We start from the raw sequence: 18,668 nt of genomic DNA, 5'->3' as shown, positions 1-18,668 counted from the left end.
AACCCCGAGGAAAGGGTTGTGGAACCCGGCTCAAGTTTGAGCTCCTCAATGGAGAGTACAATCCCCTCAAGGATTGAAACTTCGGTAAAAAGTCTCCGTTTACACTCGTGGTGAAATCTCTCTAACTTGTTATTTAAGCTTTGCTTTTGGTTGCGCGTACTCTAGTTGCTGTTTGTGCAAAGCTTGGAGGTGGTTTGCTTATTTGAGGTTTGGTTGGCTAGATCTACTCCTTTTCTCGTTCTAAATCTGGTGCTGTCGGAAGTTTCGAAGATCAACGGAACTTCCGAAGGCCGGAAGTTCCGAAGCCACTAACCAGAACTTCCGAAAGTCTCAGCTTCCGCTTTTTAGGTTTAATTTTTAAATCGCCTATTCACCCCTTCTAGACCTTAATATACTCTTTCAGATATGTCGGCAAAAACCGAAGCCACGAGAAAACCATGGAGAGTGAAATCCAAGGATAAGAATTAAAAAATTCAGAAAAATAGTGTAAAATTATATAAAAACAAAATAAGTAATATCCTATAACGGTAACAGTTATGACATGTTATTTGGAAAAAATGAATTTCGCTATGACCTCTGACATTGCAACAATTATATATATGACAATTGATAAGTGATAATTAATATAGAACACAAGTGGTAATTTAAGTACATCACAATACCAATAATAAGTAACACAAATGTTACATTGTCCATTTTTCCTAGGTACGTCTCCCTACAAAGTACAAATATATACGTACAGATAATTTAAATAGTAACTATTAACTGTATCATTTTTATTTTTCATATAACCTTAACCCTACGACATACAAACATAAGTCTAGATATCTACAAATCCTTTAAATACTAACTAACAACTTCATTTCGCATTTTTCATGCAACTTTATACGTATAAACAATTATTATAAAATGTGTACAAATCCATTACATTCAAATATCCAAACCATTTAGATCCATTTTAAATTATATATTCACACGTGGGCAGAAAATACAAAACCGTCGGTTGTCCGAATAAATCACCAATTAACGTATGGTTATCACGGTTTGGAGTGGTAACCGCGCCATTAAGGTGTCAGTGCTAGCTCCAACACCTGGTGGTTACTACCCCCAAACCATGCAGCCTCCCGGTTGGGTTCTGTTAGGCCGTCCTTGCACGGTGTATTTTTTTTTCTTTTTTTTTTGCCAATTTTTCATTTTCATTTTGTTGCTTTTCAATTTCTTTCTTGTTTATCTATTTCTTTCATCAAAGATCAGTACAAAACATATTATTTTAAAAAAAATCAATTTTTAATTCGGTTATTTTTTGTCCTAAAATTAGTTATCGATATCACACCTTAGTGGAGGCCTCGGTTACTACGGCGGTAACCGTGGTTTCGTGAACACTCGCCGTGCTTGCTTATTCTACCACCAGCATCAGCATTGTCCAACAAAACCTTCAGAACCAACCTTTACTCCTTAGCATGTGTTTTAGCTCTATGGATTCTCCTTGATATGGTAGGTTGTTAATCGGTGCATTCTGTGCAGTTTTTTTCTCTGGAAATCCGATGCTTGAGTTGCAATGCTCCGAATTGTTTCACAACCATATTCACATACATGATTCAAGTTCAGTTAATTATAAACAATGACAACGTTGCTTAATAACAAAAAAATTGTATATTTTGTGCTAAAAAGTTAGCAGCGTTATTGATTAAAATACGGATAAATGATATTTAAACCCTTTTATTCTAGAGAGTGCAATTTAATTGAAACCAGGTGCTATGTTATTAATTTTCTCGTTGGTAAGGATATGCAAGGGGTATTGTAAGAGTAAAATTCATGGTTCTTTGTACCAGGTAAATAAATAGAAATGATTTTACTTTGGACAGGTTGTAGAGACTTTAAAATGCATTTATTTTGGGATGTGGAAGTATGCTTTGTGGTAGAATATTTTTTAAAAGAGTTTTCAAATGGGACTAAATTGTAAAAATCCAGCATGCATGCTTGTCAAGAGGACAACATGATAGCACCCTGGCCATCTCAAAGAAATATTTTGCAAAGTAATTTCAAATGTGCAGGTAACTGTAAGTGATTTGAACAAAATATGGAGCAGTATATCTCACAGTTTAGCTGTGGCATCATGGTTGCCAAAAACACAAGTTAATAAAAAGTTCAAAAGAGAAGCAATATCGCATTTTTTTTCCCTGTGGTAAAAGGTTTTCCGATCCAAGTGTGTTGGTGCTACTTCTCGTCACTGTCTAGTTACATGGTGAATTTGGACGGCTAAATTAACACCTCCGGATTTCCACTTTTATTTATAATTATGAACTAAAATTTAAATTTTTAAACTTAAATTTGAAGCTGATTTTAGGGGTTGTTTTACCAAAGTTTATTTTGCAGTCTCGACTTTTGAATCGTGCATAATATTTATATCAAAATTTTATTTATAAATTATTATTTATTTGTAAATATGACATTTGGCTTTTCCAATCATTCCTTGGAGTGCAAATGGTGTGGATTAAGCATTTGCTGCTCCTTTCAGATAAGATATGATTTCTATTATAGAAAATCTAACAAATGTCATTGTCAAACACTTAATTCTAATAAATGCCATTGACGAGTGTGAGTTCTATAAAATATCATCATACATACGAATATGTCTAAAAAATGTCGTTGTCGTTAGGGTTCTGTCAACTTTTTCCGTTAAGTGCTATAGTATGAACAGTCTATTTAACGGCAAAAAAATAAATGGAAACCTAACGGCAATGACATTTTCTAGACAAATTCGTTTGTATGATGGGATTTCTTAAAGCTCATATTCGTCAATGGTATTTCTTAGACCTAGAGGTTTGTTAATGGTATTTTTTAGATTTTCTCCTAGTATTATTCATTTCCTTCAGGGTTTGTATTTATGGAGAAGACACCAATCGCTTTTCATGGACGGATATAGTTTGCCCCTCTGATTTTTTTTTTCGCATAAACTGAACTACCGCCTACCGGTGTCCTTTTGTTTTCATGTTCTTCAGAATCTTTTAACAAGTTTAACGATGATAAAATCTGTAACATTTTAAGATAAGATGCATCAATCGGACACACACTAGAAATACTAAAACGTACTACAATTCAACGGAAACTCAACAGCAACTAGCTTTTTTTTTTTTCGATAATGGAAATTGATCAACCCTGTACATCAAAACATGTATCTGGTGATTGGTGAAGCAACAACTAGCTGCTACTTGAGCTAAGAAACTACGGAAGCAGGAGGAACTATTGGAGGCTGCAGTCAGACAAACCGTAACATCAACGACGCCATGATTGAATATTCTGCTCATATCAGGTGTATGCTGGCTGTGGTTGCTTCTATATAAAGAACTACTCAACTTTATTTTATATATGTTTAACCAGTTGCCTTATTCAAATTTTTTTATTAAATATGTAAAACTATATATATACATAAAAGTATATTTAATAATAAATAAAATGATATAAAAATGATTAATAATTATGTAATTTTTGAATAAGACGAGTAGTCAAACGTGTATAGTATTAACGAAACCGGCTCATTGTTTCGCTGAAAATCTCTCCTATTGTTGGCCTCATTGTTTTGCTAAAAATAAGAATAATAAGCAGAGCAACTTATGAAAAATAAAAATAATAATTTATAGTTAAAATTTTTACATGTGTTCTTAGTAGGTTGAAAATAAACTACGATGAGAAACCCTAAAATTAGCTCCAAATTTAAGTTTTAAAATTTAGATTTTAGCTTATAAGCATAATCATAAGAGAAAATACGGGGACATATTTCTCTCAATCATCAAATAATTGAGTAAAATGTGATCAACCTAATGTTTAGCATGTAATAGGGAGGATATAAATGAGTACAAAATATTTTTTTAAGTAAACATATTGCCTGTCATCGTCTTCCCCTTGGTTTATCAACTACAGCCAAGATTTGGGTTGTTTTTCGTTGTTAACTATTTTCCATCATTGGTTTTATATTGTTAAGAACATAGATACATTTTTTCCATAAAATTTTCTTAGTTGCTTCGTTTATGTGGCTTCGGTTTATCAGCTGTAGCTCAATAATTAATAACCATTATGTCAAGCTAATAAATAGCACATATTAGAAACTAAACTCTGATTACAGCCTCGAAATTATCGATTATGTCATACAAATAGCTGAATTTCTTTACCACATGAAGCCTCACCTTTGTCGTGTGAATCAACATTTATTCCACTGCTGCAAACACCATGGAATGGATTGTAAAAGTTGAGCATACCTAATCTGTATGCAAACATTTATGTGGCCAAATATTGATTTTGGAAATGTAACAGACAAACAGAGAATTTTGTATATCGTTTTTTTTTGTTATCAAATTTTATCGAATAATACAGCTTGCAAACAGATAAACTTGTTTGAATCATGTGAAGACTTCTTTTTATACAATTTTGATTCTGTTCACTTGATCTGTAGATACATATCACCAGACAAATGCTGACTTTAATACTTTTAAACAAGCAGCATTTGTCCTGAACTTAGTGTCCTAGCTCCATCTATCATGAAATGCAGTAATGCACTAACCATCTCAAACAAGCTGCAGATTATACATCAGATAGGGAAAACAAATTGACAAGCATGCCACCTTTTAATTGAAAACAAAACATGTGAATCAAATTTCATGACTCGGGTGACAATGTGGCATTTGCAGGGAGGATGTGACCAAGAAGATGCTGCAAGTTATCAACTCATGAAGCATCACAATCTGTTGCATGGAATCTCTGTATGTGACAAAGTATTCGGTTCGTGGCTGCTATCAGCAACTTAAGTCATTGGATTCTCCCTAACTGTACTGATAAGTGACAATACCCTCCAGACATCCCATTGCCATTTGCTGAGTTTCTGAAAAAGACATATTCAGGGAGATTGTGGAGCATCTTCATGACATTACTATGTTAGTTGATATCCGCAATTGAGTTAACAAACAGATAAAGGCTTGCCAAAAGGCAAAACCAAATTGCTGTAAATTACTAAATTTCACAAATATTATGAAAAAACATAGACATTATATATGAGTACGCAGGGAAGAAAGTATATTATACCAATGAGATTTGGTTCAGTCCAACAAAAAGTAACAAAAAATACCTTGAGGTACCACTACCTCACAGGATCAAATCGTTTCTGATCGTTGAATCTAATAGTGGGAAACGATTTGATATCTTGAGATACCGGTACCTCAAGATACTTTTCGTTGTACCGGAGTAAATCTCTATACCAATACTACATACCAGACTGCCAAACTTTCAGCAACCATAATGGTTTCCTTACTTCTCTGTTGTTGTCAAAGGAAACCATACCTTCCATGTTGGTTGATATATCAATTTATTTGCAATTTCGTCAGTCTAAAAATGGTCCAGGAACTCAAAAGGATTCAATTTATTTGTAATTTCATCCAAATTAAGTGTCACCATAACACCAAAAGTCGAACCAAATGATAAGACTAGTAGCTAGCATCAATTTCACCTGCTGCAAAATTTCAGCAAAGTGCACCTCATATGATCATATCACAACTTAACAACATAAACATAAATCACACCACAACAATAAACAATGGACAACTCTCCGATACATTTTACTGGTGCCAGAAGAAAAATGGTAATTTTTGTACTTTGTTAAATACTTGATTAGCGATATTTTGTAATTTTGTTTTCTTTTTGCAACAAAGATCACAACAAAAAGGACAATATTACCCATTCACATTTCTACGACACAACCGTCCGATAAAAATGATCAACGGTATGAATTAAATTCTGCTATCAGCAAAATACACCGGAGTCAGCCCCGCCCCATGAACAATACCTTGCAATCTTGAATCATGCTCCCCTAAGGGTCAATTGCTAGGATGGTGGATGATCCTTTGCAGCACGACGGTCCTCGCTTTGCGGATGTCGCGGCTACACCGGTCTGCCTGCTCGCCCAGTTCATCCACGCTCTTCATGAACACTTCCAGCTTCTTCTTCACCTCCTCGATCACGAATTTCGCCGTCTCCTCGTCGCGCTCCGCGAACTCCACGCAGTCGACCATGGAGCTGATCTGAACCTCCAGGTGGTCGACGACCGCCCTGATGCTGTCGAGATCCTTGATGGCGATGAAGGTGCCCACCTGCATTGCGCTCACCACCTCCTTGTGTCCCTGGAGCGCGTCCTGGTACTTCTTTAGTAGCGAGTCCATCCACTTGCCGGCGGAGCCCACCGGCATGGAGGCCGCGGCGGCGAGGGCCGCCGCGACGGGCGGCGCGGCGATGGCCGCGGCGACGACAGAGCAGACGAGCAGCGCGGCGAAGGTGGTGAGGAAGACGATGCTGGACACGCGGCGCCACACGCGGACGGACCGGAGGCTGCGGTCCAGGCGGCGCTTCCGCTGCTGGAGCTTGGCCACCATGGCCGTCTGCTGCCGGTACACGGTCTGGAACGCGGCGAAGAACTCGTCCGTGAAGGGATCCCCGGCGGCCTTGAACTGGCGCAGCTCGGCGAGCGTGCTCGCGTACAGCTCCGGCGCCGGCGCGGCGTTGCGGTGGCGCTGGAGCGCGAGGTGGAGGATGAGCTGGGAGTCGCGGGCGCGGTGGAGTGAGTTGTCGAGGGCGGCGAGGAAGTCGAGCGTGTCGAGGCTGACCTCGAAGTAGTCCTCGACGAGGTCGAACAGGTCGGGGCTCCGCCACACGTCGCGCTTGCAGTCGAGCAAGACGCGGACCACCTCCTGGTTCATGTCGACCAGGCAGCCGGTGACCTCCCGGAGGGATCCCAGCGACATCGAACGCACCTCCACCCCGGACGCCACCGCCGTGATGGCGTGGCTCGCCCGCCGCCGCAGCTCCGTGTCGAACGTCCGCAGCTCCGGGTCGCCGCTGCACGCCGCCTCGTACGACCCCGGCTCCTCCTCCTCCTCCCCCATCGCCGCCGCCGCCTCCGACCTCCGGCTCGACACGAGCCGCCGCGGCCTCAAAGCGCTGTACCGATTCCCCATCTCGTGATACGAGAATTAACAGAGCAAAGATCAAGAAACCGAGTTGCGAGCGATCTTTGTAGCCGGCTGAGTGCGGGGAGTGAGGCGAGAAGAGAGAAGGGCGGTGGTGGTGGGCGTGGATGGCTTGCACGCATTAGGAAGAGAGGAAGGACGTCCAGCCAGGAGGAGGAGGAGGAGGCGGCGGCGGCAATGGCGACGCGGGGAAGCAACCGGAGCAAACGAAGCGCACCGCGCCGCACGTGCTCTTCGTTTCCCAGGAGGGAGAAGAGCGGAAACGCGTGTAGCAGGCTAGCAGCTGGACGCTTTATGACATTCACAGCGGAGGCCACCGTACGGAGTGTCAACTTGATTAGATGTACGGTATAAAATTTGATTGCTAACGAGACTAGCATATTATTAAAGTAGAGTTAATAAATTGATTCGATATATATGTCTAAGTTATTTTTCTTTTTAAAAAATAAAAGGGAGTTGGTGGTGGGATAGGTGCTAGATTCACCATCACCACTACTCTCCTTTATAGTAGTAGATACAAGGTGGTCTCACAAGTGATTTAAATTTTTTATTTCAACCCCTAATCTCAATTTATACGGAAGTGCAAAACTTTAGAGGAAATCTTAGTTTGCTGGTAATGCTTTTACTCATATATTTTCTGTATATATATATGTGATCCCATGGTTGTAACATGTTCATCAGAGCGAATGGGACATTGGGAAAATTACAGTAGGCATTAATTTGTCAAGGCGGACAAGGCTAGTCATGTTTGCAAGAAGCAAAAGCAGTTAGGGGTCATTACAAATAAGAAATAAATTTTGAATAAAATTTTTATATACAGATTCTTAACTATTTAAAAGCAAATACTGAGAAAATAAACCAGGATGAAAAATCTTAAAATCAATATAGTTAAAGTTTTAAATTTTGGCTTATAAATATAAACAAAAGCGAAAAAACGTAACACTGTACTGCGTGAAAAATAAAAATGCAGCTACCGGTTCACGGTGCGCCACAAATAAAACTAGTAGAAGGCTGACTGAGGTGGTGTTTAGATTGAGAAAATTTTTGAAAGAATTGTCACATTAAATGTTTGATCGGATGTTGGAAAGAGTTTTCGGACACGAATGAAAAAACGAATTTCACGGCTAGCCTAGAAACCGCGAGACGAATCTTTTGAGCCTAATTAATCCGTCATTAGCACATGTGGGTTACTGTAGCACTTAAGGCTAATCATGGATTAATTAGCCTCAAAAGATTCATCTCAAGATTTCTTTCATAACTGTGCAATTAGTTTTTTTGGTTCATCTATGTTTAGTGCTTTATTTAGGTGCCTAAAAATTTTTTAGAAAAAAAATTTAGGAACTAAATAGGGCCTGAGATGTGTAGCTTTCAGTCAAAGTATAGTGGATCCATCATCCAAGCATGTTTGGTGCGTACCACCACTTTGTTGTCCCTATCAAGCTAGATAGATGCTGTCAATTCAACTAACTCAGTTGATTATGACAACTAAATTAAGCGTGGAAGGATTAAGCGGATAATTTGCCGTCCCTTGATGGCGATAGATCCACTCGGTTGTAGGCTGTCTTGAGTTCGCGGGTACAGTCGTGGGCCGAAGATCAGCACATGGGCTGATTTCTGACTGGGCTGCAGGCCTGTGCTTCTGCTGCCTTCATGCTACTTGTTTCTCGTTTTGCTTGGAGATGCAGAAATGTTTGTTTACAAGATTCAGATCAACTCTCATATGAATAAAATATATTCAGGACTCCAGTATGGAGAGGTCTGCTTGCCTTCTATTTTACTCCTTCCGTCTCAGAATACTTCCTCCGGTCTCGTTTATTTATCACCTGACCACCTTTGAAATTTTTTTATTTTTTAAACCTTTTTAACAAATACTTTTATTACTAAACCTCCGGGAAAAATATTTTCACCGCATGAATTTTTTGGCCATGCCACCAACATTGACATGGCGAAATGGCTTGTCACGCTATTGTCGATGCCGTGGAAGCATTGTCTTGTCTTGCCACGTCACTGACATTGTCGTGGCAAGACTGTTATGTCATGCCACGCCGTCAGCACTTGCGGCACCCAAAGGTTCAGTTTTGGAAATATTTTGCCGGTGGTTTAGTAATAAAATTACTTACTAAAAGGTTTATTTAATAAAAAATTTTCACCACCTTCAGGGGTTTGCTAATACTATACACTCCACGGTATAAACATTTCTAGAATTTAAATTTTAATTTAGAATATATTGAAAGTATAAGCATATAATAATTTAATCTATCGCATAAATAAATTATGACATTGTAAAATGAAAGCATAGCAAGACATGGATCAATCAACATGAACAGATCTAATCTAAACATGTATGCGAAAGAGCTATACACGAATAGATTAAACAGATGTAGAACTAGATTAAACATAATTAACCTATACCGAAGGTTGTTCCGAGGAGGATTGGGCGCAGCATGGACGAATCGTGGCATAGATGGATGTTGACGATGGCGAGCCGCAACCGATCGACGAGGAAGACGAGCCGTCATGGACGAACAACGAGCAGTCACGTGGAGCGCCTCCTAAAAACCTTATTCGCCCTCTCCCGGCGCAGGACTTCACGAGGACGATGGTTCTAGAGACCTGCTCTCCCGATCGCCGGTGCACACAGGCGAAGGGGATGGACCAGACGACGGTGACGGCGCAGCACACAGAAAAAGGCAAACACTAGATTGTTTTCACGTGTATTTACGAAAAGATATCGGTTCGGTATATATAGGAGGTGTGATCAGTACGTCTACCATATCCGGACTCTCACGCATGGAAAATCCGATAAGTTTCCAAAACTAACACCAAAATTTCCGTTTATCATTAGGTGAGATTTTGTGATTTTCTAGGAATTAATCCTCACATGGGCCTTAGCCTATTATCCAATTCCTAACAGAATATAAGCATTTTATGCCAATTTTTATTATTTGAATCATTTTAATAATTTTAGAGTCAATCAAATGTTTACAAAGAAAATCTAATATAACTAATTTTAAATTTAGAAAATTTCACAAAACCTAGGTTTTGGTGCATATCTATTGCAAAACCCCGGTTACTGTAATTTGTTTCATGAAACCCTATATTGGGGCAAAATGTTTCAAGTGGCCACGTGTTTATGTAAAATACTTATTTTCATTATGATATATGATATTTCTAATATATAAGGTGGTCCAAAATGCACATCATTCATATCTAATTATTTTCTTACTTATTCGCACAATGCATGATTGTAAAAACTTATCACAATCATCGCTACTAATACTAATGACATATTAAACAATTATATATAAAAAGGTTATACTATCGATAATTAACACATATTGAAAATGTGGCTAATATATATATAGTTAGAAATATCACATACTGTTTTTTAAAACTATTATATATAAATATATTAGCCAAATAGATAATATAAGCTTAAATATGGGGTTCCTTAAGACTTAAGTCTCAAAACATGAGATTTTCCGAAACAAATCACTGTACGTAAGGTTTTATGTTACACGTGCCTCTGAACCTGGGGTCTCATCAAATTTACTCTAAAATTTACTACTATTACTTAAATAACTAAAAGAGAATATTTAGCGTTTTCTTACGCTGACCAGCTGAAAAATATTTATCCTAGTTTTCACCACTGAAGGTCAGCGGTAAGAAATGTCAAAACTCTTGGATTGAGCGATGAAAACAATTGACAATGTGACATGTCCCGTATGGGGACACGATCCCTCTTCTTGTGACTTTATGCCTGACACGGGCCGGCTTTAAGTGATGGTCCACTTCCATTTCCCTCTGCTGACAGAGCTGACGCACAACCGCACAAACACTTGTTGTTTTTAGCGTAAAATATTCCAAATTTATACCGTCTTGTTTCTAAAACATAAGTATTTATAGGTTATTTATCAGACATTTAGAAGATATTAAAATATTTTCTTTTATTTATTTCAGTGTTTTTAAAAAAAAAGTAATTTGATTAGATTCTCTTTCTAAGCATTTGATTGGATCCGAAATAATTGAAATCACATGAATTAGTGCACAAATATTTATATTGGGGTATAAAATTTGAATCTTAGAAATGCTTGTTTTGGTCATGTTTTCTTTTATCCACTATAATTGTATGGAATATGAGGAATATTAGCTTTTAAGGACAAAGGTAGGGATTGATAATGAGATAGTTCGGCTCGTTTGGACTCATCCTCTTTTCCGGTATAGTTTGCCCACAAATCTGAATTATTAAAAGACCACATCATCATGAAATTATAGCCGTTCGATCAAAGCCAATTAGCTTTAAATATGTCGTCACGTATACATGGATTTCAGCGTATTTGATCCACCCATCCTCTTCAGCCCAAAGCCCACCATAGAGACAAAATCATATATTTGGTCACAATCCATCCGCAATTTTATTGATAGAGATGCCAACGGTTAGATTTAATACTAATATTATTAGATACATACCTTCTATTTTAATCTAGCTTCAGTTATACTCTATTTCTACTATTTGATGTGATCAATAAAATACACCTTATATATTTGCATGTTAATTACTCTGAAATTATGTCTTTACATTATCTTTTATATGTCCTTCATTTGGTAATTGTGCTTACAATCCATTACAAATTCAAATTCTTAATTGATGTTATGGTTCTTATTACAAATCTAAAACTCCACGCATGTCAATGGTTTATACTAATGTTCAAATTTTGAAAATTTCTAATATACCTACAGCAACGCGCGGGGTATCAACTAGTTATCTTAATAAGCCAGCTCGGTTCATGTCACTAACCTTAACGAGTTAAAATGCTGGCTCGTTTCAACTTTCGAGCTAACCCATTAGGCTCATTAACGAGTTATATCTTACTGAAATAATCTATAATTTTAAAAGTACACATTTAATCATATAGTAACATAATAGTAGACATTAGCTAATAAATAACTCATTGAATACATGTAGTTTGGATGTAATTATGAGGATTAAACATTAGTTAAGAAGCCTAAGTATATGAAGATATAATGATATTTTACCCTAACGAGCTAAATGAACAGCTCACGAGCTAGCTCGTTAAGATCATGAGCTAAAACCCAACTCGTCTTGATTCATTAAGATACAAATTCAAATTAACCCGAGTCAAGGTTTGTCACGCCCTGAGTTTTACCCTAGCTAAACTTAATTAAATAATGCATTAAAAATAATTTATTAATTAAAGTTAAGGAGAAAACTCAGTGTAATAAATTAATTTAATTAATTAGAAGCTTTTCGGAATGTTCTAAAATGTCCTGAAAATATTTTAAATGATTAACAGGATTTAAATTTAAATTGTAGTCAATAAAATTTGCTCTAATAAACTTAATAAAAATCGGTAAAATTAGAGACAATTTCTTTTTTTCTCCTCCTTCCTTTTTCTTTTCTTTTTCCCTTCTCTCTATTTCCCTTTTTCCCTTTTCTTTTTCTCTTTTCCTTTTTTTTCTCCTCCTAGCCGATCTAACCTCCCTCTCTCCCCTTGTGCACGATCTCCACCCCACCTCCCCTGTCGTACTCTCCTCTGCCACCTTTCCCGTGCATCCTCCTCCCCCTCAACAGCCGTGCAGCCCCACCTCTCCCTCACGGTACAAACTAATTCCAACCTCTTTTTTTTATCTATTAAAATCTTATCTATTTCTTTTTAATAGGAGATTGATAACTAGATTGATCTCTAGCTCCCCCTATAAATACCCCCCTACACCCTTGCCTCTTTTCCCCGTCTCCCTCTCTCGTGCACCTCCTGCCACCTCCTGTCCGGTTCGCATATATTTTATTCTTACGAATCAATCTAAATTCATCTACCGTTTCATTGTTTAGGTTTTCTAGCCGAATAGCGAGGAACAACACCAATCCGTCGCTGATCTCTCCACCAAATGTCAGGTTCGCATACGTTTTACTCATGCGAATCAATCTATTTTCTATCTACCGTGTAATTGCTTAGATTTCCTAATCTAATTAGCTAGCGTGAGATTGATCTACAGTGCGGACTTTAATTTTGTACGTGTAGATTGAATTTACGTTAAAGTCGTCTAATTTTAGTTTAGCGAGTCGTTAAATCTCAATTTATCGGGTCGTTAATTCTTGTCGTTGTTCCGCTAACAGTGCACGGTTTCGTATTTCGGATCTGATTCGTTGTACGAATTTCTAATTCGTGCACGTGTTAGTTCTTTCAAGCGAAGGCACATTCTATTTGCAACTTCCCAATCCGCGACCCACCCGGCGCTCGAAGTCTCCATCGCCTCCCTCGGCCCACTCCTCCTTTTCCTCTCCTCCAGCCCAACTCCCTTCGGCCTCCTCCCTGCGATCCAGCAAGCCGGCCCAACTCTCCCCATCGCTCAGCCTCTCCTCTCTCTCTCTCCCGCCGACAGGTGGGGCCCACCTGTCAGGGTCATCCCCAATCTCTAGCCGGTGCCCGTGCATTGCCGCGTGCCCGCGTTCGCGCTCGCCGTTCCTCGCCCTCGCGCCGCTTCGTCGTCGCGCCGCCGCCCTCTGCCTGCACCCGCGTCGCTGAAGCTGTCGTCGCACCGCTGCGTTGCTCGCCCGCGTGTGTCGCGCTACGCCGCGTGCTGCCGCGTCACCCCGAGCTGCGCCACCAGCCGTTGCCTCGCCTCGTGCCGTGCCGTTGAGCCACGCCCTCCACTCGCGCGCACCGCCGCATCGCCGCGCCCCGGTGCTGAGCTGCCTCGCCGCCTCGCCGCCGCGATGCCGCCTCTGCTCATGCCCGCGCTCCACGCGTCGTCGCCGCGTACGCTTGCACCGCCGCCTCTCTCGCGCCGCCGTCGTCGGCCGCAAGCTGCCTCTCCTCGTGCCATCGCCAGAGCCGCGTCGCACCGCCATCGTGCGCAACGCCACGCCATCGGCCGCCGCGCCGCGCCGTGTCCTCGTCCAAGCCGCGCCGATAGCCGCGCGCGCTCGCCACTAACTACCTCCCCGCCTCCTTCACCTCCGCGGCATTCCATCGTCGTCACCGTCGCATCCCGGCTGCCCATCCGCCTCCTCTCGGCCACACCACCCCGCGACGCCGCTCGCTCGCCCCGCCACCGCGGCCACCTTGCTCGTGTCGCGCCCGTGCCACCGTCCCGGTTGCCGCCTTCCTTCTCTCGGCCGTCCTCCGCGAGCATGTCGCTCGCGCCTGCGTTGTCGCCGTGCCGCACCGTGCGATCGCTCCGCCGTGCCTCACCCGCATTCAGCGCCGCATCAACGCCGTCCGCGCACTGCATCCGCGCTGCGTCGGCCACGCCTCGCTGCGCGCCGCCGCCTCGCTCCCTCACGCCGGCGCAACCACCACTCTGCTTTCCCCAGGCACCACCAACCGCCGCCGCGAATTCTGCGAGCCCGCCGCCAACCACCTCCCCGCTTCTCCCGACGCCGTCCCCTTTCCCGCGCCCACTGCCAATGACCTCCCCGCCCTACGCGCGGTAGCCGCCACCTATAAATCCCCCTCTCCTCGAGCCGCCGGCACCTTTTTCCACACGTCCCTAAGCCGCCGCTGCGCCCATTGCCTCGCCGCCGCCGGCCGAGCTCGTGCCTCACCGCCGGTCGCCGTCGCGAAGCCGCGTCATTGCCCATTCCCGCTCGACGCCGTGCTCGCGCCACCCTTTGGCATCGCCGCCTTCTCCCCTCTCCTTCCTCCCGGCGCACTCGCATCTCCTTTCCCCGACGCCGCTTCGGCGGCCGCTGCTTTCCCCTCGGCCGCCGCCTAGCTGCTTCGCGCCGCCCTTTCCCCGGCTACCGTGTCGTCCCTCCCGACCGTCGCCGCCGTGCACTGCGTTCGGTCTCCGCCGCCCCGGCCATCGTCGTTCCCACCGCCGGCCTTCGCCGTGCGCCGCTCCCCTTCGTTGCCGCCGGTCGATTCACCGCCGCTCTTCCCCCTCCGCCGGCGAGCCGCCGTCATGGCCGCCGCCTCTCGTCTCCTCCGCCGCCGCCACTTAGCCGTCCGCATCGCCTCTGCGCCGCTACGCCGACACCCTCGCCCACACCGCCTCCCCTCCGTGCGCGCGCCGTTCACCGTCGCTGTCGTGCGCCGTTGCCGCCGTCGGCCATGCGCCTCCTCTCTTCCTCGGCCGCCGCCTAACCGCGCTGCTCCTTAGCGCCGCCCCTCGCCGCGCCATCGGTCATCGCCGCCGTTCGCTGCCGTCGGTCCGATGTCGCCGTCCGCCGCTCGCGCCGCCGCCCCGCCGCCTGCCGCGCCGTTCGGCCGAGCGCCTGCGCTCTTCCCTTCCTCCTCTGCTCTCTCCCTCTGTCAAGTGGGCCCGGCCCGTCGATCGCTCTCTCCCACCGTGGGCCTCACCTGTCTGTCCCTTTCCCTCTCTATCTTATGGGCCCCGGCCCGGCGGTCCCCTCACCTCTCTATCTTGTGGGCCCGCCCTGTCAGCCGAATCCCCTCTCTCTCCCCATGGGCCACACGGCCAGCCCGTCTCTCTCACCCCGTGGGCCCCCTTTGTCATTCTCCTTGCCCCGCTGCCAAGTGGGTCCCCTCTATCAGTGAGTGTCCTCTCTCTTTGCTGATGTCATTGCCTCCAATAATTGCGCAATAAATCAGTAAGATTTTCTGTTTAGTTTAACCACCCATAAAACTTCTAAAATTCATAGCTAATTCATCTAGTCTCCGTTTAGTTCCATTCAAGTTTCATTAAATCCAGAAAAATGTCAAGAATCCATTAAAAATAGTTTCTTTCTCTGTTTCAGTAGTTTTATAGTCTGTTTTTCCTTGTTTTGCCTTGTTTGTCGTAGGTTTTGACCCCGTCGCAGCGTCGTTCGTTCTCGAAGTCGTCGCCGAAGTTCCTCGTGGGTCTAAGCAAGGCAAGTGGCACCCTTCTTTGAACATATTGATCCCATGTTTATAAAATCTCTGCTTTACATTAAACATGCATTGTTTTATGCAAATCTATTTATTGTATTTATCTATTGGGCTATTACCTTTATATCTGTTGATTCTCATTTATTATTGTTATCCCAGAGTTAATTTGACTAGAAATAGGCTTAGACAATGCTTAGCCATGCTTAGTTCAACTAGCTCACCAATTATTATTTGATTATTGATTAAACTTTGATAGATCTTTAATGGTTGTAATCATTATTAATCTCCCGATGTGGATTAATAATAACTAAAATATTGCTTATGGTGGGCTGTGGGTGCGTGGTTTTGAGAGTCGTGCCCATGGCAATTAAGGACCGGTTCTCAGGAAACACTGGAAGTCTTACACGTACTAACCACAAGCCAGAATGGGCAACGGTGAGACTCGTAATCTAGCTTGTCACTATTCGACGTACCAAGGCAAGGGTGAGCGTGATGGAGTATGGACGGGCAATCGTGGTGTAACGAAAGCCTCTGTTGCTTCCGGATTCACCAAGGCACAAGAGGGGACTGCCCGACTTGGTGTAAAGGAGGGGGTGAAACCTGAAGTGCGGTGCGATTGTCTAGGGAGGGTTAGGTGAAAGGTCTTATCATGGTTTCCGTACTGAGGTATCGTGGTGATACGTTGGGGCATGGTAACATGCTTGGGAGCCATGTCTTGTGGGTAAAGTTATACACCTCTGCAGAGTAAAACTATTCGAATAGCTGTGCCCGTGGTTATTGGGCGAACTGACAGATTCTTTAGGATTAGTGAACCTTTTAAATAACTTGATTAATCTTGGAACCGGTTTGACCCTACGCAACGTGGTGTAATGTTGGAGTGGTTTGGGTCTGTAGCAACGTGGTTTAACGTTGGACAGAGGGTTGACCCTGTTGCAGTGTGGTGTAACGCTGGACAGTGGTTTGGGCCTGTTGCAACGTGGTGTAACGTTAGACAGTGGATGATTATTTTAAATGTTACTTTACTTTTATTTCAGTCTATTTTATCTACTGTTTTGCTAAATTACCACATCTTTGAGCAATTTAACCTTAGTCTATTCCTTGATACCCTATTGCATTCATTATTCTCCCTCCTCTTGGGTGTTACTTGTTGAGTACGGTGGTTTGTACTCAGCCTTGCTTAATTTTTTTTCCACCAGAGCAAGTGCCAGAGCTTGAGTCAGAAGTCAGAAGTTGTTCCCAAGGTTGAAGTGAGGTTCAGTCCGCCGTCGAGAATGCCTGTGGTGTGGAGCCGTCATCACCAGCTGAAGCTGAAGATTAGATGGTTTTAGCTTTGTTTTCTTTTTTCCGCTGCATTTCGATAGATAATTGTTTTTATTTGTTTTTAAGTCATGGAACTGTATATTGATTTATCATAGTGTATACTCGGGCTGATGCCTGGACCGAGATTTAATACATGCTATTATTCAAAAATTTGGTGTAAATTTCTCGGCGTGACAAGGTTGACACAAGTCGATCCGAGCCATGAGCTTAGAGTTTTTTGTCCACCCCGAGAAAAAGGGAGTAATAGTACAATGTGATATGTCATTTGTTATTTCTCTCTAGTTTAGTTATCTATTATCTCCATCTTTAAATATAAGGGATTCTAAAGATGAATTTATTTAGATAAGTTCTTGTCTAGGCTCATCACTAGAAACCCATAACTTGGATGGATGTGGTTTAATGGAAGATGGCCATTTAATTTTATGAGGTGTTTGGTTCATGGGCGAGAAATTATACATGGCTACTAAAAAGATATTCTCACAATATGCAGGATAATTGAATCCGGCTGATTTGGCCTGACAGACATCCATATTTTGCTCTACAATGCAGCATTTTTATTAGATGTAGTGGGTTTATTTTTTTAAGAAGCTTCGAATGACTTTTTCATCTATACAATTTATCCAAGGTGTGATCCAATTACACCATTATCATTGTTATAATTAAATATTTAAAACAAGATGTCAAATGATTATATACATAGCTTATTGTTGTATATTTGCTCTACTTTTTATTCATCTCTTATGTATTTGCACCTATTTTGATATCATGAGTTTGGCCGTCCCTGTTTTGAATTGATTATTAATATTATTATTCTTTCTCAGCAGCCATCTCTAACCAAAAGTTAATGAAACCAAGCAATAAACCAATAATTCGATCAGCTTGTTGTTCACATGTTCAGGACAATTAATTTACTATCATTTTGAAATACCAAAACACTCAAGATGGACACCGCAGCAATTTGTTCAATGATTTAAGCTCTTTCAGATCACAGTATGCTCCATAGGAAAATGTCTTGAACCTCAAACTTTAAATGTTTCTCAAAACAATGCTCCCACCATTAGAAAATATAAGGCTCGGTTTGACTGGAAACAGACTCCCGTATCAAAGCTTCGACCACCAAGTTGTTTTCTAAAGACTATTATTATTACTTATTAGTAGTGAAATCTACTTATGAATGTACACTGTAGACCATAGACTTATCTCAGCCGAAGAACCACATACCAAATTCTATATGGAAAAAAAGTCACGTACATGTAGATACAGGATATGGTAGAGAAAGGAATTTGTATCCCATAAGTAAGGATTTAGCAATCTAATCCGAGTACAGTAAGCCTACCCAGTCGTATTGACTAACGACTTCTCAAAATCCTACATGGATTCTACCAATATTTTCTTGCATAGTTTCTATTCTCATCTACTTAGTTTTATATGAAAAAATGGTAACTCTGGGTATTAAATATGAAACCCCTGAGAGGAGAGGACAATCCAATAAGGTTTGAGAATC

The 18,668-nt window shown here is 42.2% G+C and overlaps 1 protein-coding gene across 1 annotated transcript; it reads right to left on the bottom strand.

Annotated features, from left to right (window-relative positions):
* Positions 1–5,527: 5,527 nt before the first annotated feature.
* LOC102712939 (putative UPF0496 protein 5) lies at positions 5,528–7,250 on the bottom strand. Its single transcript, XM_040528463.1, has one exon. The coding sequence runs from the start codon at positions 6,996–6,998 to the stop codon at positions 5,865–5,867; it is 1,134 nt and encodes a 377-aa protein (XP_040384397.1). The 5' UTR covers positions 6,999–7,250; the 3' UTR covers positions 5,528–5,864.
* Positions 7,251–18,668: the final 11,418 nt, after the last annotated feature.

This window comes from Oryza brachyantha, chromosome 10, assembly GCF_000231095.2.
Source record: "Oryza brachyantha chromosome 10, ObraRS2, whole genome shotgun sequence".
NCBI classification, from domain to species: domain Eukaryota; kingdom Viridiplantae; phylum Streptophyta; class Magnoliopsida; order Poales; family Poaceae; genus Oryza; species Oryza brachyantha.
The sequence above is the reverse complement of the archived record's forward strand: the minus strand, read 5'-3'. Positions and strand labels throughout refer to the sequence as shown.

What these genes read in the sequence shown, in the direction of transcription:
- LOC102712939 (XM_040528463.1), bottom strand. Translation starts at nt 6,998, where the DNA reads ATGGGGAATCGGTACAGCGCTTTGAGGCCGCGGCGGCTCGTGTCGAGC.